This window comes from Microcebus murinus, chromosome 3, assembly GCF_040939455.1.
Source record: "Microcebus murinus isolate Inina chromosome 3, M.murinus_Inina_mat1.0, whole genome shotgun sequence".
In the NCBI taxonomy this organism is placed as follows: Eukaryota; Metazoa; Chordata; class Mammalia; order Primates; family Cheirogaleidae; genus Microcebus; species Microcebus murinus.
Window position 1 is genome coordinate 26,291,304 of NC_134106.1, and position 20,225 is coordinate 26,311,528.

Below are 20,225 nucleotides of genomic sequence, written 5' to 3' on the forward strand. Positions count from 1 at the left end.
GGTGAACTTATTTTTAAAGTGAAATTTATATTAAATTGTTTTTACATTTTCTTGTATTAAAAACAGGAAAATGCATTGCTATAAAAAAAATACAGAGGTATAATAAAAATCATCCCATATGATAGTAAACTTTTAAAAATTGGATTTAAAAAGAACAATCATCACTTTTCAAAGTAATTTTGGGCAGTTTGATGGAATTTCAGTGGTAAATTCTGTGTTGCATATTCAATGTTCAAAAACTACTAGCAAGTGAGAAGAAATGTATAGACTTCATAAGCAGCCAGTTCTTTGATGATGTGAGAATAGCAAGTACTTGAAATTGATTGTTTTATCAAAGATATCCCTAAGTTTTCCGTTGGTTTTGCCTTATTTGTTTCAAAAGGTACAGCCTGCTTCATATTTATGGCTGTAAATTATTTTGTCTTCATCATTAGCTGGAATTAGTTTTCTGGGTTTGTATAGAATATTTAACCTTACTTTCTATGGAAGAGCAAAGAACAGGTTTTCTATAACTATTTAGAGAAGATAAAACAGCAGTGTTTACTTAAGAGACAGTGGAACCTGAGTATAGTTTAAGTATAAAATATTAAAATTTATTTAAGAAATAATTCCTTAAGGCTTCATCATATAGGGAAGAAGGTAAGGGCTTGGGAGTCCAGTGCCCTAAATTATATAGTCTTTTACTATCATAACTCCCTATGTTCCATGATATATACCATTATAAACTTAAAGTTTACACATTGGTAACATTTAACAAATCTAGATAGGGATAAGAATACATACTTGCCATTGCTAGTCACAGGATTGTTCTAAAGATCAAATGGGATATGTCTGACAGTACTTTGAATAATATACAAGGCTACACAGGTACAAGTCTTCCTGAATTGTTAGTGAAACTACCTAAGTGAATTCATGTATTTTGCATTACTGTTTTCACAGATTATTGAAAGAGTAGTGAAGAGAAGGACCTCTGTGCTTTTTTAAGAACCTGCTTATTTTCCAAATCTATTCGCCCATTATAAGAAATTGTAAATTTACCATTAAAAATTCACAAAATCTAATGAGTTTTTGTTTGTGTTTTTTGAGACAGGGTCTTGCTCTGTTGCTCAAGCTAGAGTACAGTGGCATCATCATAGTTTACTGCAACCTCAAGCTCCTGGGCTCAGTGATCCTCCTGCCTGAGCCTTCTGAGTAACTGAGACTAAAGGCACATATCACCACGCCCAGCAAATTTTTCTATTTTTTGTAGAGACAGGGGTCACACTCTTGTTCAGGCTTGTCTCAAATTCCAGGCCTCAAGTGATCCTCCTGCCTTGGTCTCTCAAAGTGCTAGGATTATAGGCATGAGCTGCCACTTCCAATATCCGGTTTTATTTTTATCACAAGAGTGGTTTACAAGTACAGATAAAATGTCCTCAGTTCTCTTTTTCCCTTGTCTAAGTCAATGAATATCTAATGTCTTAAAGTATATTTTCAGAAACCCTGGGAATCCTCAAGACCCTTTGAGGGGAGGTCTGTGATATCTATCCTCCCATTTCCATCTTCATGTTTGTGTGAAACCAGATTCCTTATATTTCAACAAAAACAATATTTTACAACAAGTTGAATATGGAGGCAGATATGAAACCAAGCTCTCTTCTGTTAAGCCATGTTTCATTGTCAAAATTTAGAAAGAGATTTACAAAATCTTAAAATAGTACCACTTTCCCTTACTAAAAATTTTGGTTTTTTGGAAAAGAGTTATTTTTCTAAAAATAGAACTACCATGTGATCTGGCAGCCCCGCTGCTGGGTATATATCCAAAGGAAAGAAAATCAGGATGTCAGAGGAATATCTGTTTATTGCAGCACTGTTCACAATAGGCAAGATACGGAAGTAACCTGAGTGCACATCAGCAGGTGAATGGATAAAGAAAATGTATATATACACAAACGAATACTATTCAGCCATTAAAAAAAACCATGAAATCCTGTCATTTGTGTCAACGTAGATGGAACTTGTTAATAAATCAGGCACAGAAAGATAACTATTGCATGTTCTCATTCGTATGTGGAAGCTTAAAAAGTTGATCTCATAGAAGCAGGGTATAGAATAGTGGTTATCGGTGTGTGAGAAGGGGAGGGAGGAGGATGGAATAGAGAGACGTTGGTTAATGAATAAAAAACTACAGCTGGAAAGAATAGGTTCTAGTGTTCTATAGCACAGTACTATGACTATAGTAAATAACAATTTATTGTATTTTTTTTAAATAGCTAGAAGAGAGGACTTTGAATGTTACCAGCACAAAGAAATGATAAAGGTTTGAGGTGATGGATACACTAATTACCCTGATTTGATCATTACACATTGTATATATGTATTGAAATATCATACTGTATCCGATGGATATGTACAATTATTATGTGTAAATTAAAATATATGTATGTATTTTAAAAGAGTTATTTTTCATTAAAAATGTGATTTATGTTGACATGTAATAGGTGCTGGTTCATATGAAGAAATTATAATGCCACACAGATTTGGATCAGATGTGAAGATGCCAATTTGTTAACAAACTGACCTTTAGCGTTTTGTCTTGGAACATAAAACTAAGATGCTTTGACATGATAGCATTTCCTTTTTACTTCTAGTTGTGACAATTTGCTTTTTAGCACTCTTCTTTCAATTCTGTTTATACTTTTTCCTCTTCTTTTTCAGGTTTGTTTAAGCATCTTAAATACGTGGCATGGAAGACCAGAAGAGAAGTGGAATCCTCAGACCTCAAGCTTTTTGCAAGTAAACAAAAATTCTCTGACAGTTTCACTTAGAGAATAAAGAACTATGGATTTTTTAAAAAGGTTATTTAGTGACCAAGAATAAATATAGTAAACCCAGAAAAAGATAGATTGGTTGGAAATACATATTAAATAGCTTATAAGTGAGACATCAGTGTAGTGGAGTCTAATGTTACCTAGAGTTTAAAATCTCAAGTTAGGGCATAAGACAAAAATTGAGTTTTGTCAAAATTCCCTCCAAAAAATTCCTGAGTTGCTCTTAAAATACTTTACAGTGCAGCAAGATTAGACAGATAGGTCTCCCATCTCTCAGTTCAAACTATAGGACTTAAACTTATATGAATAGACTTTAATACTCTATCATATTTCTTCAGAAATGATATGGTTCTTCTATAATAGTTAATAATTTAACTTATCTGAGGCTCAAAAATACTTCCTGAAACTCATAAAACTTGGGATTTGTAGTTCTTGTTTCGCACAGCATTTGACATACAGGTTTCATAATCTTGAATTTTATAAGTTATTTACACAAATCACTTGAGCATATAATATATGTTACATAATATCTCCAAACATTTTTTGCTAGTACTTTTTCTTAATAGTTCAGGATCCCAGCAGACAGGTGGACAAGTACACATATTGGTAATATGAATTAACTTTGTTGCTTATTTACTTAGGAAGCAGAAACAATCATTGTTGCTGCATAATATTTTTCTTACATGTAATATATATACATTCATATTTACAGTTTAGTGTTTAAGAAAAAACATCATAAATTATCCCCAGTTAAGCCTACTAAAGTTGACCTATCCTGAAAAAGATTCTTTTCCTACATTCTTATTTTGCATTAGGTGAAAGAAGATGTGAAAAATAATACTTTATACCTTTTTTGACTCTCTGAAAAGACTTTGCATTATCTCCATGAATTAAATAAACAGTGTTACAATACAATATTTTCCTTTTTGCTAATATGGAGACCAAGAAAAAAAAAAGAGGTTACATGATTTATGCAAAGTAACTAAGGAAGTTACTACTAGAATAACTGCTATGTATTAAACACTTACGAACACTACTAACTTTATTTTTTAAAAGGCTTATTCTCTCAGTCATCATAAACACATGTATATATTATCCCCATTTTACAGATGATGAAAAAATAGGTTCTAAGGGTATAGATTACTTTTTCTCTTGTTATTTCTCTGACTTCAAATATTATACACTGTTTGTCAGGGCTAGATAAATTTTTTTTTTTTTTTAAGAATACTGAAAATCAAATTCTTTCAAAAAAAGGAAAATCCTTCATCCCAAGGATTTACTGTTTTATTGTTTATTTCATGCCCAGTGTTTTATGGGCTACAATGAAGTTTGCTGCAAAATAAAATGACTCTATCCAGTTCAGACAATCCAAATGTACAGGAATTGCATAAAAACAAAAACTTTTTGTTTTGAGACAAGGTCTTGCTCTGTCACCCAGGCTGGAGTCAGTGGCCCAAGCATAGCTCACTGTAAGCTTGAACTCCTGGGCTCAAGTGATCCTCCCGTGTTGCTAAGACCATAGGCACACTCCAGCATGCCTGGCTAATTATCTTTTCAGTTTTTTGTAGAGACGAGGTCTCACTGTGTTGCCCAGGCTTGTCTCAAACTCTTGGCCTCAAGAGATCCTCCCACCTCGGCCTCCCAAAGTGCTGGGATTACAAGCATGAGCCACCACACCTAGCTGAATATTATAATTCTTTTTTTTTTTTTTTAATTTTTTTTTTTTGGCATATTATGGGGGTACAGATTTTAAGGTTTCAATAAATGCCAATTTTCCCCCCTGAATATTATAATTCTTAAACAGCTGAGTTCAGTGTAGCAGTATAAAGTATCATTTATGTATTTCCAGAAAGGTAAATTTAAAAAAATTAAATATTAGCCAGTGTGGTGGTGTGTGCCTGTAGTCCCAGCTACTCTGGAGGCTGAGGTAGGAAGATCACTTGAGCCCAGGAGTTCAAGATTGCAGTGAGCTATGATGACACCACCACACTGCCTGGGCAAGAAAGTGAGAGCTGGTCTCTGAATGAATGAATGAATGATGATACCTGCTGTGTCACCCAGGGATAAGAGAACTCATGCCATAAAAGTATTCTTTTAATTTAATTCTAGTAAAAATGGGTCTCTGGTAATCTTTTTTTGTCCTTGTTATAAAACTTTATAATCCAATGTATTTCTTTTTTCTCTTAGCAAACAGTGTTATACCCAAATTTATTTCTTTTTTTCTGATACACAAAGTATCTATTCTTTATGCTTCCTTTAGTGGACTTTTTTTTTTAAACCAAGTAGGCTTATGAATCTGAAGTAATGTTTAAATTATTTTAATTGGCCTGGCATGGTGGCTCACGCCTGTAATCCTAGCACTTTGGGAGACTGAGGCGGGAGGATCACTGGAGCCCTGGAGTTCAAGACCAGCCTGAGCAACATGGCAAGACCCTGTCTCCACTTAAAATAGAACAAGTGGCTGAGCTTGGTGGCATATGTGCCTGTAGGCCAGCTACTTAGAAGGCTAAAGCAGGAGGATCACTTGAGCAGGAGGTTGCAGTGAGATATAATCATGTCACTGTACTCTTGCCTGGGTGACAGCAATACCCTGTCTCAAAAAAAAGGAAAAAAATATATATATATAAAATTTGAATCTATAACTGCCTGAGATTTATAAAACTATTTTGTTTCAGAGAAGATGAAACTAAATAAATAAATAACTGGATCATTTTTTATAAATTTCTGATGAATATTTGATTTAATTTTTTTCTCTGCTTTTGTGGAAAAATGCAGATTATACACTACTCACATTAATAGAAGAGGAAAAGTATTTAAAAGGGAGGAGGACAGAAACTAGTAACTATGGCCTTGAAGATTATTTTATATGTATCAGATTTGGATTAGGAGAGAGTATATAGCCAGAGGAAAACCACTTTCTTTCAATGATATATCTAGTTTCCTTTAATCTTTCTCAGAATTATACAGATTACACTTTTTTCTGTAGTTTACCTTGGTCTCAGTAACATTGTCACTCCAGGTCATGTTTAATCATTTAGGGCAAATATTTCAGTTTCAAGTACTCCTTTTTGAAATTTTCTAAGGGACTGTATGCCTTGATTTCTAAGATACATATCCAGGACATGATCTAATCCTCTTTTTAATTTTTTATTTATTTTTTCAATTTTTTACAGACTGGGTCTTACTATGTTGGCTAATCTCAAAACATTTAATCCTCTTGCCTAATAAAAGTGCAGTCATTGTTAGTTCTTTTTAGTTTATGAAGTAGATCAGTGGTACCTGATGTTTTCCTGCCTTCAATGATTTTATGTTAGTTACATAGGTAGGAATATTAACATTAGGTAGACATGAGCTCTCTCAATATATGTTAGCATTATCAGGGGAAACAAGCCTTCTAGTATGTAAGTGAGAGGTTAGAATTGGTCTTAGAACCATAAGATCATCTTGCCAATGAGAACTTTCAATAATAAGGATTTTGTGATGCTGTGGCAGTTAAGTTTTCTTGGAATAAAATTTTAAAGCTGCCTCATGCCTTAAGTGAGTATTGTTAAGAGTGCATGGCTAGTTGTCCGTTCTTTAAGGGTAAGGACAATTTAAGCACAGTATTTAAATTGGTATCAGTTGTTATAAACCAGATTTTTTTAGCATTTTCAGGAAATATAATCTTTATGTCTATTTTTATTAAAGCATTCAAGAATATAAAATGAATATATAAATATTATATAAGACTTTTTTGTGTACCTAATTTAATTTTGCTTTTTTAAAATATTTCAATGTCATAATCATGAACATCAATTTTATGGTGACAGAAATACATGGAAACACATATTAAAAGAGCCTCCTTGTGAGTAAAGCAGGAAGGATATCAGTTTGCTGGTAGTAAAAATGTCCCATTACAATTATTCTTTATTTCTTTTGTTCCTCAGGTGCTGGTGTCTGTCCAGTCCCTTATATTAGTAGCTGAGCCTTATTTTAATGAACCAGGATATGAACGGTCTAGAGGCACTCCCAGTGGCACGCAGAGTTCTCGAGAATATGATGGAAACATTCGACAAGCAACGGTTAAGTGGGCAATGCTTGAACAAATCAGAAACCCTTCACCATGTTTTAAAGAGGTATATTCAGTCAAATTAGTGAAATACTTTATTAAAAACATAGAATATAGTTTGTTAGCAGTATACTTGCCTTTAGAGTATCTGGTATACTGAACTTCAGTTTTTATTCTAAAATTTTAGAATAAAACTAGAACAAATTTTAGAATAAAATTTTAGAATAAATCCTAAAAACTTAGTAGTAATACAGTACAGATCAGGTTTAAAATTATTTCCTAAAAGATATCAGAGTATATTTTGGAACATTTTTATTCCTTATTTTCATTATTTACCATTCTATGAGCAAACTGTCTAAATATGTTATTAAAACATTCCTCATAGAAATATTTTTTTGTTGAAGGTCAAGATACTTTCTAAGTTGGTCTTGCAAATAGAAATTTTGCCCTTATACTGATGTATTTATGTGAATACTAAGGAAAAGACTTTCCTTATGAAAAAGTGGGATGACACTGAGTTTCTAAGACTGTCTTTAATACTCTCATGTGCTTTTTTAAACCACATCCTGAAGTGTGGCTAATTTCCTGTGCTTAGTTGTTTCTCCAGGGTCTGCTTAAGTACAATTTTACTTTGCAACTGTCATATCAAATTACTTAAGCATCACATCTTGTTTTAACTGTCCTGAAATATTTCAGAGGTAATGTTAGCATATTTATCTGACAGAAAATTGATCTTTAAGCAGATATTACACAACTGAAGTCCTCTTCTTCATCAGATAGCATTGATGAATGTGCACTGAAGAAATGTAAAAAGAACATCTCATATCTTGATTTTGTTATTACTAAGTGAATTTACTTGCCAGAGTCCTTTGAATGATAAATTTGTATATTTTATTTTTGCAGAGGCTTGACTTTTACCTTGAAATGCTGTGTGTGGGGAGTCACTTTTCCTAATATAGGAAATATAAACATTTCTTTTGTCCTCTGAAGCATAATAGTCTATCTGTATTTAAGCCTGGCTTACTTATATTAAATAATTCATTTTGCAACTGTATTGAATATCAACTGTTTTTAGGCACTGTGCTAAGGTGCTGCAAATTCAAAGATGAATGAAACTTTGTTCCTGCCCTTGAAAAACCTATATTCCTCTTGTTGGAATCATACATTAATTATTCAGTACCCTTAATATTCAAATATTGTCTTTAGATATTTGAACTATTTGACAGCTCCACTTGGATGAATAACAGTCACCTCAAACTTAAATGAAAAATTGAACTCTTAATTTTTCCTTCCTTCCCTGTCTGTAAATGATTCCATTTAAATATATAATGTTGAAAAATGAGCAAAACTAACTTATGCTTAAATCAGGATTGTATATGCCTTTGGGTGAGGTTAGTGATGAAGGGAAACACAAGAGACTTCTGGCATATATGGTGATGTTCTGTTTATTATCTGAGTGTAGGTTACATTGGTGTGTTTACTGTGGGAAAATACATTCAATTGTACACATATGATTTCTGTATCTTTCTGTATATGTTAAACTTCAGTCTAAAAATGTATTAAAAATGCTCAGTTATACTCAATTATAATTGGCTGGTTTAAGCATAAAATTTTATCTTTCACTGGCATCAAACACACTGTTAAATGGGATCTTAATCTTCACTCCCATATCTTCCTAATGATTTTTTCTTTGTGTATGCATTACCTTCTTTTCTTTAGGTCAGATAAACTCATTGAACAATGTAGTAGCTCAACCAGAATACAGAATAATAATCCCAAATTAATGTCTATTTCTAATTTAAATTTGTCAGAAATAGACTCCTACTATTACACAGCAAGACATTTACTCAGTTTTTCAAAGATAGAATTTTTAAAAGTCCCAAATATAAGCCACAGTTATTACAAGGAAATTTAACTTTATAAAATAAAATCCTATCCATAAATTAACAAGAAGATAAACTAAGAGAGTAGTAAGAATGAGTCCTTTTTTAGGGTTCCATTCTGATATTTGTGTGAATGCCTTTGACATTTAGAATACTTTTATTTTAGAATACTTGGTATTCTTTGAGTTCTTTTTAAAAAATGTTTCTGTTGTCAATAGTTTTTTAATCCTTTCTCTTGGTTACATGTTTATTTATATTCACCTTCTGAATATTTTGAATTATATATGTCTTGTGCTCCCTGGACAGTATTGTTTGAGTGTCTGAGAGAGATTGGACATTCTTTTCTGCTATAGAACTGGATATTTCAATACATATCTGATATCGTGAGCCTGATTCTTCCCTGCTAATGATGTAGAATTCACTAAATTGAGTTTTATGGACAGAGAAACATTGCAGTGTCATTTAAATTTGATTTCTTTGTAATGCTACATACTATATCCTTTAAATTCTGACCACAAACACTACTTATTCCACTGCTTGTTTTTTTTCTCAAGGTTATACATAAACATTTTTACTTGAAAAGAGTTGAGATCATGGCGCAGTGTGAGGAGTGGATTGCAGACATCCAGCAGTACAGCAGTGATAAACGGGTAGGCAGGACTATGTCTCACCATGCAGCAGCTCTCAAGGTGAGTAAGTCTTGCTAACATTAGCCCTGTTGATAGCTTTAAAAGAAGCGTTGGGTATTCATTGACAAAACCAGTTCACCAGAAGGTAAAGGGAGAGAAGGAATCAAAGAAACATAAAATTTATTTTTAAGTTCAGGGGACTAAATTGTTACCCAAAAGTGTATAGAGATGATACATTCCTTTGGCAATGGATCAACAGTTCCTAAAATTTAAAGTGGGTACAGGGACTGAACCAACTTGTAGAGTTCTTTGAAGATATGACAGCAAAGCAAAGTGTGCTCCGTGGATGACTTCTTTTATTACTTTAGACCTGCAGTACCCAACCCCTGGGCCATGGACTGGTCCTGGTGCACAGCCTGTTAGGAACCTGGCCAGGCTGGGTCACTGCCTGAGCTCCGCCTCTTGTTCACTCCTGCACCCCCACCCCATGGAAAAATTGTGTTCTGTGAAACCAGTCCCTGGTGCCAAAAAGGTTGAGCACCGCTGCTTTAGGCCTTCTCTCGGCCTCTTACCTTCCAAGATTTTGTTATTATACTTGGAATAATGAGGGAGATGTGAGTTGCAGAGCCTCTAACAGCTGATTGGTAGCAGTGGCTGTGATACAGACCTACTTTAGGGAACTGAGCAATGGTTTTTATCTTGGCCTCTTCCAGAATGAAGGTGTAAAACATGTTGGTTTTGGTGGGGTTTGGGGTCCATATATGGAAATTATTCCTTGTAATAACCATGCTTTTTTCTGCCTCTGAATATGTCTTTACTTAACCCCTTTGCCTTGCAGCCTCTGCTAGTTTACCTTCCTCTCCCTGTGAAGCTTTCCCATCTCCCCTGGCCCTTTTCCTTCTAACTTTAAAACTGTCTTCACTTAAAACAACTACGTGATGATAATAAGGATTTGTTAGATTAGATTTTAGGTGTGATTTTTGAAAAGGTCCCTATCTTTTTTGGTTACATAAAAAAATATTTATGAATGAAAAACCATGCAATGTCTGGGATTTGCTTCAGAATAAAATGAGAAGGGGCGAGTGGTGGGACTGTACATGAAACAAAACTGGGCATGAGTTGATATTGATAATGGTTAAACCTGTGTGATAGATACATGGAAGTTTATTTTTACTGTTCTGGCCACTTTGGATATGTTCCAAAGTTTCCATTGTAAACCTTTTAAAAACAGAGATAAACACTTGCATCCCTCTAAGCTAGTTCTAGTCTGTCCCAATTATTATAAAAGTATCTCTTTTACTGTTAGTCTAGAGCAATTAGTGCTTCTTGCTTTCATTTTCAAATCACTGTTTCACTAATTAACCTTGTACAGTATAACTTCTATTCTACCATTTACCTTCTCTCCAGTTCTCAAAGTTAGTGACCCTGGCTCACTTCTCTATTCACACATCATCTCTCTCCCCTCCAGGCCTTTACACATGGTTTCCTTTTCCCTTTATTTCTCACCTGCTCTATTTACTCACCTCTATTCAGTTTTCAGCTTAAATTTTACTTCATGGAGCTCTTCCTTGACTGTTGAGACTATTAGATCATTTCAGTATAAACTTTTTGTATTAATAACTCCCCTTGCCTAACTATTAAAAGACTTACAACAGACTGGGCACAGTGGCTCATGCTTATAATCCTAGCACTTTGGGAGGCCAAGGTGGGAGGATTGCTTTGAGCCCAGGAGTTTGAGATGAGCCTGAGCAACACAGCAAGAACCCCTGTCGGTACAAAATAATTTAAAAATTAGCCAGATGTGGTGTTGTGTGCCTGTAGTCCCAGCTGCTGGGGAGGCTGAAGCAGGAGGATTGTTTGAGCCCAGGAGTTTGAGGTTGCTGTGAGCTGTGATTGCTCCACTGTTCCCAGGCAGTAGAGTGAGATCCTGTCTCAAGAAAAAAAAACACTCATAACATGGTCTATCAATGCTTGTCTATTCTTCTGTCATTTTCATCTATAGAATATCTTGCTGCTTCTTATACTCTTTCATTCTTTTGGCATATTTTTTTTTCCTTTTCCATTCTCCTGAATGACTGTTTATCTGAAGACTGACTTTTTCATCCTCAGAGCTATTTTATTCTCTTTCTTTCTCTTTTTCTCTCATGGTATCTATACCTCTGACTTTGGCCATTTACTTTTTTAAAGTCACTCTTCAAATTATTGTGTGCTCTTAGCTGTCTCTGAATTGAATCACTGACAATTTTTACTTAGATGCTCTGTCATCACCTCTTTAAAGGTCTAAAATTAGAACTATTTTTCTCAAATCACGTTTTCTAGCTTTCCATATTTACTTAATCTGAAACCATTTTTTCTGTCTTAAAATCTTAAGATCTCCTTAAACGCTTCCTGGATCCAGTGCACCTGGTCAGCTCTGGGCTCTTCAGTGCTGCCTTCATAAGGGGGCTGCTCCCACCCATCTCATTATTTCTGTTCAGTTCCTACAGCTTATCCTGTTTGACCAGCTTCCTCGTACCAGTTTCTCCCCCTTGCAGTTCTTTCTGTAGTGCAAAAGCAGATTGATGCTCCCCAAATACGTGTTAGATATGTCTTTCCCTTAGACAAGACCTCAGCAGCTTTTTTCCAGCTATGTAATTTCAGTTATTGCTTTGCTTTGTATCCCAGATTCTTCTACTAAATTTTTTCTGTGTCACCCTGACCTGAAAATCTCAACCTCTAGATTAATCCAAATTATATCATTTCAACTATACTTTTGCTGCTGAGTGCTACTCTAGAAAAGTTCATGCAGTTGTTCAGCTTGATTCCCCAATAGTATCCACCACCTCACTGGGCCCTCAAAATTGCCAGATTTTACTGTAGTGTTTTCACCTATTGTCCACAGTGGAAGGAAAATCAAGACTAGAGGAATTTTGAGTTACCAGCATGTAAATATACTCTGAAACCACCTTACAGGTGGCTGCAAGGGTGTACCTGTTTTATCCTGTTTATATGTCTTATTCTTCCAGCCAGAATTTAGGCTCCATGAGCTCTGAGAGATTTGTCTTCCTTACTCTACTCATTGCCTTTATATTGTCAGTATTTAATACATGCCTCGTAAGTAAAAATTATTCTGTAAATGTTGGTTAGTTAATTTTCAAAGTCAGTTATCGATACAACTAAAGTCTTTGAAATGATATTTAAGGTAATTTCTCTCCTACCAGAAAATTATAAACCAAATCTTCACAATTGTAGACAAGCAGCCACTCTCTATTAACATTCTTACATCCTTCTGTCAGTTGTAGTATAGAGTAAAAATTCTTTAATCTTTCTAGATCTTTTTTATTTGTTTAAAATTTTTTTTAATTCTAATGGTAAAATTATTTTTAAGGTTTATTCTGAACATTAAGTGAGAAAATTAGTATGAAACACTTTGCAAACATTTTACATAAGGCCTGTTTTCATTCACTAAAATAGCTGTGGATTTATTTTGACTTAGGGACTCGTCTTTCTCTCAAAAACATTTAGTCAGAGGTAGTATATATGACAAGACAAGGGTTATTGTCTTTCATTTAAAAGAGTATATATATCAAATTAATGATGTCTTTAAATGATCAGTAATACTATTTCTGGGACGGATTGGAGGCATGGGTAGGGTCTGTGGGTGTGTTACTCAGGGCTTTTCAGCAACATCAGTTACTTTGAAGTTAGAGGTTCTTGCAAGTTTTGCTTACTGCCTCCTATATTAACTGTCTAACAGTGGCTTGCACAAGGAGGTGCTCAGTAAATATTTTTAGGCTTAATGCTTTAGATGTTGTTAAAGCCCAGTACCTCCCTCAAATGATGTTGTGCCAGAATCCCATGGTTTACAGTTCATTATATCAGCTATTTTCTCCTGCATAGCGTCACACTGCACAGCTCCGTGAAGAGCTGCTGAAACTTCCTTGCCCCGAAGGCCTGGACCCTGACTCTGAGGATGCCTCAGAGGTGTGCAGGGCCACAGCAGGTGCTGAGGAGACTCTAATGCACGATCAGGTCAAACCCAGCAGCAGCAAAGAACTCCCCAGTGACTTCCAATTATGAGCTGCGTTGACGTGGACTTCATAGACTCAAAGGCTTCGAAGCACAAGCCAAATATGTCAATATTTGTATGTAAGAAACTAATTATGTAATAGGTAATGAAACTGAAACTATACTATGCCCTTAAGGAGATCCAGTTTTAATTCAAGGTGATCTTTTATTTACCTGTACAAGAGTGTAAACTTTTTTGTGCTTTTATTTTTCAATTGTGAGAACCACTGATTGGTATGTTCAACAAATTTGTGTATACAAAGAAATGGATAAATCACTGATATATAAGGGAAACTACCTTAGGAAAGAATGTTTACTGAATGTTTATTTTTTTTTTTTTTACTGTAGAGTGAGGGGTTGTTAACAAAGAATATATATTGGTCATTCTTACATCTACTATTTAAAGTCAGCAACTTTTCACTGAATTTGATAGATTTTATGTTCGGCCATATCTTCATGCTCATATTTGATTTCTGAAGACCTCCTACATACACTTCAATAAAAGTTAAATGGACATACTCCCTCTTTTTTGATTTACTGGTACATTTTTAAAATAATAAATCTGCCATAAAATGCATTATAGTTGGAGACTTGCACTTGTATGGATGAATTTATTACATTCAACATATTTAATTTTATGCCTTCTAATTCTAAGATGCAGAAAAAATAAATGAACATGATTTTATTCTATGCCAACATTTGGGCCTCTGAATGTATCTGTTATTTGAATTTAAGTATATGAAAAGGAATGGTCAATTTGAAAAGTCACTCTAAACTGATTTTTTTTTCCTAAAGGGCTCCTTTTTTTCTGGATTATCTGGTTTTATTACTAAAGTCACATGTATGTATTAAACATTGAGGCTCTGTAGAGGAGAGAGGATGTACCTCTCTGGTGCTGTTACAGTACATTCTGTACTTGCCATACAGTCTCATTTTCATGCAAATTCTTCCTAGAGCCAAATAAATAAAGACTTAGGTGAATTAGTATGTCTTGTTTCTAAAACACTTTGCCATGGCGTGAAATGCTATTTCTACAAAGAACTGGACACTTTCAAGACCTAAGCATGGGAGAACAAAGGATGTTTTTCTGAGACTACCACAAAGGAAAGACTAAGGGGATCCTTGACGGTATTTATATAAAATAAAGTGTGTGAGAACCCTGAAAGCTGGAGCTGACCAGGAGAAACTGTACTCTAAACAGTGAGTTGCTCTCTGAAGAAAAAAGGATTCAGGGGCAACTCTCTCATGTACAAGGTACGGAGCTCCTTCAAGCATGGATAAAGGAAGAACAAATAGTATGTGAATAGGAAATCAAAGGTTCTAAAACACATAGTGTTAGGTCTGGTAAGTAGTGAGCTACAATGAGAATGACAAAATAGTGATAGAGTCAATTTATGATAACGTAAAAGCTCCTCAATTATATTGCACCCACAGGCATGCTAGCTCAAATCTAAGCATAAAAGTATCAGCAGTAAGAAGTAAAAGGACATTCACCAATCCTCCAGGCCATTTTTTGTTGTTTTGGGTTTTTAAAAATGATTAAAAGATCACTGGTTCATTTTCTCCACCCCCCTCCCTGCCCCTGCCACCATTAGGTTAGACCTCAGAAAGCTTTATAAGATGAAAGTAACAATACTGGTCATATAAGGCCCAGTTCATGTTTTTTAAAAACCAAGGTCTAAACATCTAAATTTGGAACCAATTACATTAAACCAGTTCCATCTGAGATCCATAGGTTATGTCAACAAACATTTGAGCACTGGCTTTGTACTAGGTACTGGTTCCTGCGCTTGATGAGTGAAAGACATGAAAACAATGTCAGTGTGCTCTGGTAAGTTCTGTGGTAGAGTTATTTATAGGGTACTGTTGGGAGCGCAAAGGAGGGGTACTTACCTCAGGCAAAATGTTAATGGGTACTGAAGTGATACGGTCCGGAAGGGCTTCCTAAAAGGAGATATCCTGAGTCTTGAAGGATAAAGATAAAGAAGTTAGCCAGGCAGAAAAAAGTTATTCCAGACACATGAGAGCATCTTCATAGGCAAAGTGGAATGGGATGGCAGCTGTGGTGTTGGAAAGATAGGAGGGGTAGGGTTATCCCGGGCCTTTGCCCTGTTAAGAAGCTTTGACATCCTGTAGATGATGGAGAGCCCTCAGGAAGCTCTAATTAGGGAAGCAACCTGGGCAGACTGTTTCAGGGAGATCATTCTGCAAGCTGTTGGGAGGCAAGGAGATACGTTAAAAGCCCACTCTAGAACGTAGGTGGTGGCTCATAAACTAGGGCAATCAAAGGGTGGAGAGAAAGAAACAGTTGACAGAACTGGAGAATTACGTATTTTGGTATGAGAATAACTTCATGTTACAGGCTGAGGAGCCAGGGGAGAAGGGCGAGTGTGGAGGCCTTGGAGAAGGACGTAATAAAGCCCAACAGACGTAGATGGCCTGGGTCCAAGAGCACGTGCGGAGGACTCAAGGAAATGTGGAAACCGGTAAAGTGAATTGGTCTGTTCATGAAACTGTTAACTATAAAGTTGTTATCTTAAAGAAAAGTTTAAAGACTGCTTAAATATTCTCCCAGCATCAAGAGCAGAATCTCCAAAGTCAGACAAACATAGAAAGTACTATAAACAGTTTTTGTCTTTGATGTCCTATAAGTGTGTTTATATGGGATCAGATGGTCCGAGGTGAGATATTCCAGTTAGTGTGTCTCACGCTATTTGTGCTGAAGGGCCAAAGTTTTTGATTATCCTCCCTCTTCCATCAGAGACTGATGCTTTGTAAAATACAGTAAAAATGTTACAGCAATGTCACCTTACTCCCTTTCTGTACTTAGCTCATTGCAGAGTGGCAGCAGTCTGAGCTGTGAATTGAGTAGCAGTGTGCTAATTAAGCACAGTTTGGGCCCTAGCCACGTATTAGTAACTTGTTTATTCCTTAATGCTATTTAGTAATACAGATAAATGTCTACAGTTGCATTGTTTCACCATACTATATACTTTTCCAAAATTAAAAGTTAATACTTTGGTAAGTACTTATATAGATACAGGTGATGCTGGGATACTATCAGTTTTCTGAAACACAGGGCTCAAATCTTGGGAGGTAATGAGACTGATTAGACCAAAAGATTCCAAGATGGAAATCATAGGCCCACTGGATCAGCCTCGACATGGGAAGAGACCCATTGCAGACTTTGGAGAGCTGGTAGACTCGGAGCTGGGAGCAGGCATCGGGGTGAGAGAAGACTGGAAGGAGGAGACATCCCAAGCTATTGGACTACTACTTCCATCTCTGGGAAGATGGTCAGAGCATGGCAGGGCATCAGGCTCATCTGGTTTCAATAATACTGAATTTTTATAATTGGGATAAACTTTATAGCTCACTATGGAAAATTGGGAAAATACTGAAAAACAAAATATAATTTTCTGATATCTTTCCTTCTATTTACTATATAATTGGTATATATAAGATTTTATCAGCTTTTAAAACTATTATGCACATTTTTATTGTAAAGAAAATTAATGGCTGCGTAATATGGATGTACTTAACCAGTCCCTTACTGTTGGACATTTAGGTTGTTTCTGTGTTTCTAATTATAAATAATGGTGTGATGGATATGGTCTATATTTTTTATTATTTCCTTATGATAAATTCTAGAAGTAGAATTGCTAGGTCAAAGGTTTTGATGTATAATGACTATTGCTTTCCACAGAGGTTGTACTGACTCACTTCTAATATTATATGCTGTTGCCATGCCCTGGCTAGCATTGGGGATTATAAATTTTTAATCTGACATTTTTATTATCATTTTAATCTACATTTCTTCAACATTGTTTATTACCCATCTGAATTTCTCCTGTCAATTATTAGTTTATGCCTTTTCCCTATTTTGTGTATTGTCTTAGAGTGTTTTGATATGGATGAGCTACTTGTAGAATATTAATTTTTGTCATATTTTTATGTATTTGCCCAGATGGCCTTTAATTTTTAGTTTTTCACTTAGGAGTTTTAAATTATGAAATCATCTATTGATGTTTTCCTTTGTGATTTGAATAGCTTTTTTATTCTTTTCAAGAGCTTCCCTACGCAAAGACAAAAGAATCATGCATATATTCTAACTGGGTTGGATTTTGGTATTGGTGTAAGCCTGACTGCAGCTGAACTGGAACAGGCTTAAACCACTTCCTGGCTCCCACCCCCAGAGCCCAGCATGGTTTTGAGAAGGCAGATGCCATGCGTGGATAGAAGGTGCAAGCCACATTGAAAGGAAGCTCCAACCTGCCTACTCTTTCCTCTTCAAAATCTGCCCAGTTTCTAGCAGCTGTCCTTTCACCTTGTAGTGTCCTGGTGCTTCAAGCTACCAGGGCTGACCTGGGCCCTCTGAACAGATTCATTTCTTCGACAGAAGAGGCATCCGCTGGCCGCCTACCCTCTCTTAGCTCCTGGATGTGATCGTGCTCCCCTGGGCTCCATTAAAAACCTGCTTTCCTTTGCTTCCTTCATTATGTACCCCTCCTCAGATTGTGCCAGCTGTGTTTCCCGGTGTGGGAAGAGATTCCAGCAGGCCACCATGTTAATTGTTTTTTCGGTTTTATTCACTTCTCATTTCTGCAGGGAGGGAATGCCCAGTCCAGCAATGTCAGCTGCAGGCTGCCCTGGGCTGCCGGAAGACACAGCCTCAGGTTGTGCCCCTCTGCCTACTGGGATTTCCAGAGTACTGTCCCTCCCACCTCCCTGGCCTCTTGTCTCCGTGCCAAGGGCTAGGGCACAGGGAAGGCATGTAGGCAGAAATCCCCCTCATCCTTGCCCCCACCACTTCTGTCCCAAGGATAGTGTCTTAATTTGTTCTGATTCTAATTTTATCATACATTTTAGCTCTTTCTGCCTGCCCTTCAGTGTGCTAGGGGCTGAAGATAAAATGTCATGTAAGACTGACTGTACCCTCAGGGCTCCAACGAAAGAAAAGGGACCATTGAAATTGATCATTTAGTTTGTATTTTGAGACTCTTCCAGTTATCAACAAATTCTCTCTGAGCCCATTCCAAACTCTGAACCAAAGGGATCACCTTGGATTGTGAGCCAAGGAAAGACAGCTCCTTCAGAATCCTTCATGCAGCTCTAGGAAAAGCTGACCCCTTGATCATGTGGCTTCAGACTTCACAATGAGAAAACTATAACCTTTGCCTCTTAGTAGAGGCCCCTAATACAGCTAATAGTTGCTGCCATTTCTTGGCATCTATATCCTATTCTTTGCTTGCTACTTGATAATTTAATTGTCATCACTTGGTCTTTTCATAACAATTTGACAACTGCTAGGGGAAAAGCAGCATTAAGCTGCATGTGAAATATGGAAGCAGGTTACTAATCTGTGCCCCAAGCCCTCCCTCCAATTGACCCTCCCTCGACTCTAGCAGGTGACCCCTGCACCCCCATCCTCTCTTGTCTGCAGCTAGGATTAATCACTAATTCCCTGACTTTACCTACTCACTGAAATCTATATCATTGGTCTCTTTTTCCTTTATGTGAGTTCAAAGCTTATCTCTAACTACTGGTTTCTGAGGTGCTGTCCAAACATGAGGATTATACTCATTCATTACCAGAGCTGTGTGTGTGGGTTTTTGTTTGTTTTTAACCTCTACTGAGGCAGCTGAAACTGTATACTCAAAATTCTCCTCTATTCTGCACCAAGGAACTGTTGGAGGTTGGGGAAATGGTTAATGGGGAGGCCTGGAGACCCTCTAATATCAGGACACGGACAACAGGGAGGCCAGGAGGTGCGTAACAGTGGCGCCTGCACACCTTTACTTCCGTTGCTGGCAATCCCAACAACTCTTACTAATGTCCTTGTGCTATCATTGATGTTCAGAAATAAATAACTTGGGAGAAATCAGCATATCTTTTTCTCTACTCACTTATAATCAAATAACATATGTTGGAACCTTTCCAGTAATGAATCTTAAATTTCCTTGGGGGAAAAAATCACAAAATATTGAGCCTTAAAATCAGCCAGTCTAGTTCATTCCAAACCTGCTTGCGCTAATCTTTAGCTTGTGCACATTCAGAGGAAACTACTTGATGACTTTCTTGAGTGGTGCAAACCACCACTAAAAGTGTATTTTTTGGCCAGGCGTGGTGACTCGCACCCATAAGCCTAGCACTTTGAGAAGCCAAGGCAGGAGGATCACTTGTGGCCAGGAGTTTCAGACCAGGCTGAGCAACATAGCAAGACCCCTTCTCTACAAAAAATAGAAAAATTACCCGGGAACAGTGGCACATGCCTGTAGTCCCAGCTACTCAGAAGGCTGAGGCAGGAGGATTGCTTGAGCCCAAGAGTTTGAGGTTGCAATGAAAGGAAAAAAATCCATTTACATCAGCCGATGTGAAGAAACAAAATTTTGGTCACATCTTGAATTATCTCACTCTTACGTTGTCCTCAGGAGTCTTTCCCCAGAATGATTTTACCCTTTGTAGTCTTTGCAAGTAGACGCAGTCCACTGGGGTTCTGTACTCTTGGAATGGCTGAACTAATAGTCCTATAGAACAGTTAATTTTGGGTTGGGTTGGCACCTTATTTTCACCTAGGAGAAAGAATCCAGGGGCAGTACAAAAGATGTAATCAGTCTCAGTGGAGCTGTAGATATCTTCTTGTTAACATTGTGGCAATAGTTAAACCCTAAGTATCATTATATCCTCTTTTCTGGCATGAAGAATTTTTTTCACATTTATGCATTATATGCAAAGATTATATTTTTGTTATATTATTTTTCAAATTGCACTAGCAATAGCTTGGGAGAACTTAATTATAGAATTAGGG

General features: G+C 36.4%; 1 protein-coding gene across 10 annotated transcripts in view; it reads left to right on the forward strand.

Annotated features, from left to right (window-relative positions):
- The window catches only part of BIRC6 (baculoviral IAP repeat containing 6), a 237,240-nt gene extending 222,842 nt beyond the window's left edge, over nucleotides 1-14,398 (forward strand). For 9 of the 10 annotated variants that reach the window (XM_012788389.3, XM_012788384.3, XM_012788386.3 and 6 more), the window contains 4 exons: nucleotides 2,698-2,775; nucleotides 6,737-6,925; nucleotides 9,296-9,430; nucleotides 13,250-14,398. In XM_012788389.3, the coding sequence (XP_012643843.1) occupies nucleotides 2,698-2,775; nucleotides 6,737-6,925; nucleotides 9,296-9,430; nucleotides 13,250-13,429 (582 nt within the window). In that variant the 3' untranslated portion in view covers nucleotides 13,430-14,398. The other variant, XM_076000661.1, reaches the window with a different exon arrangement.
- The last annotated feature ends 5,827 nt before the right edge of the window (nucleotides 14,399-20,225 follow it).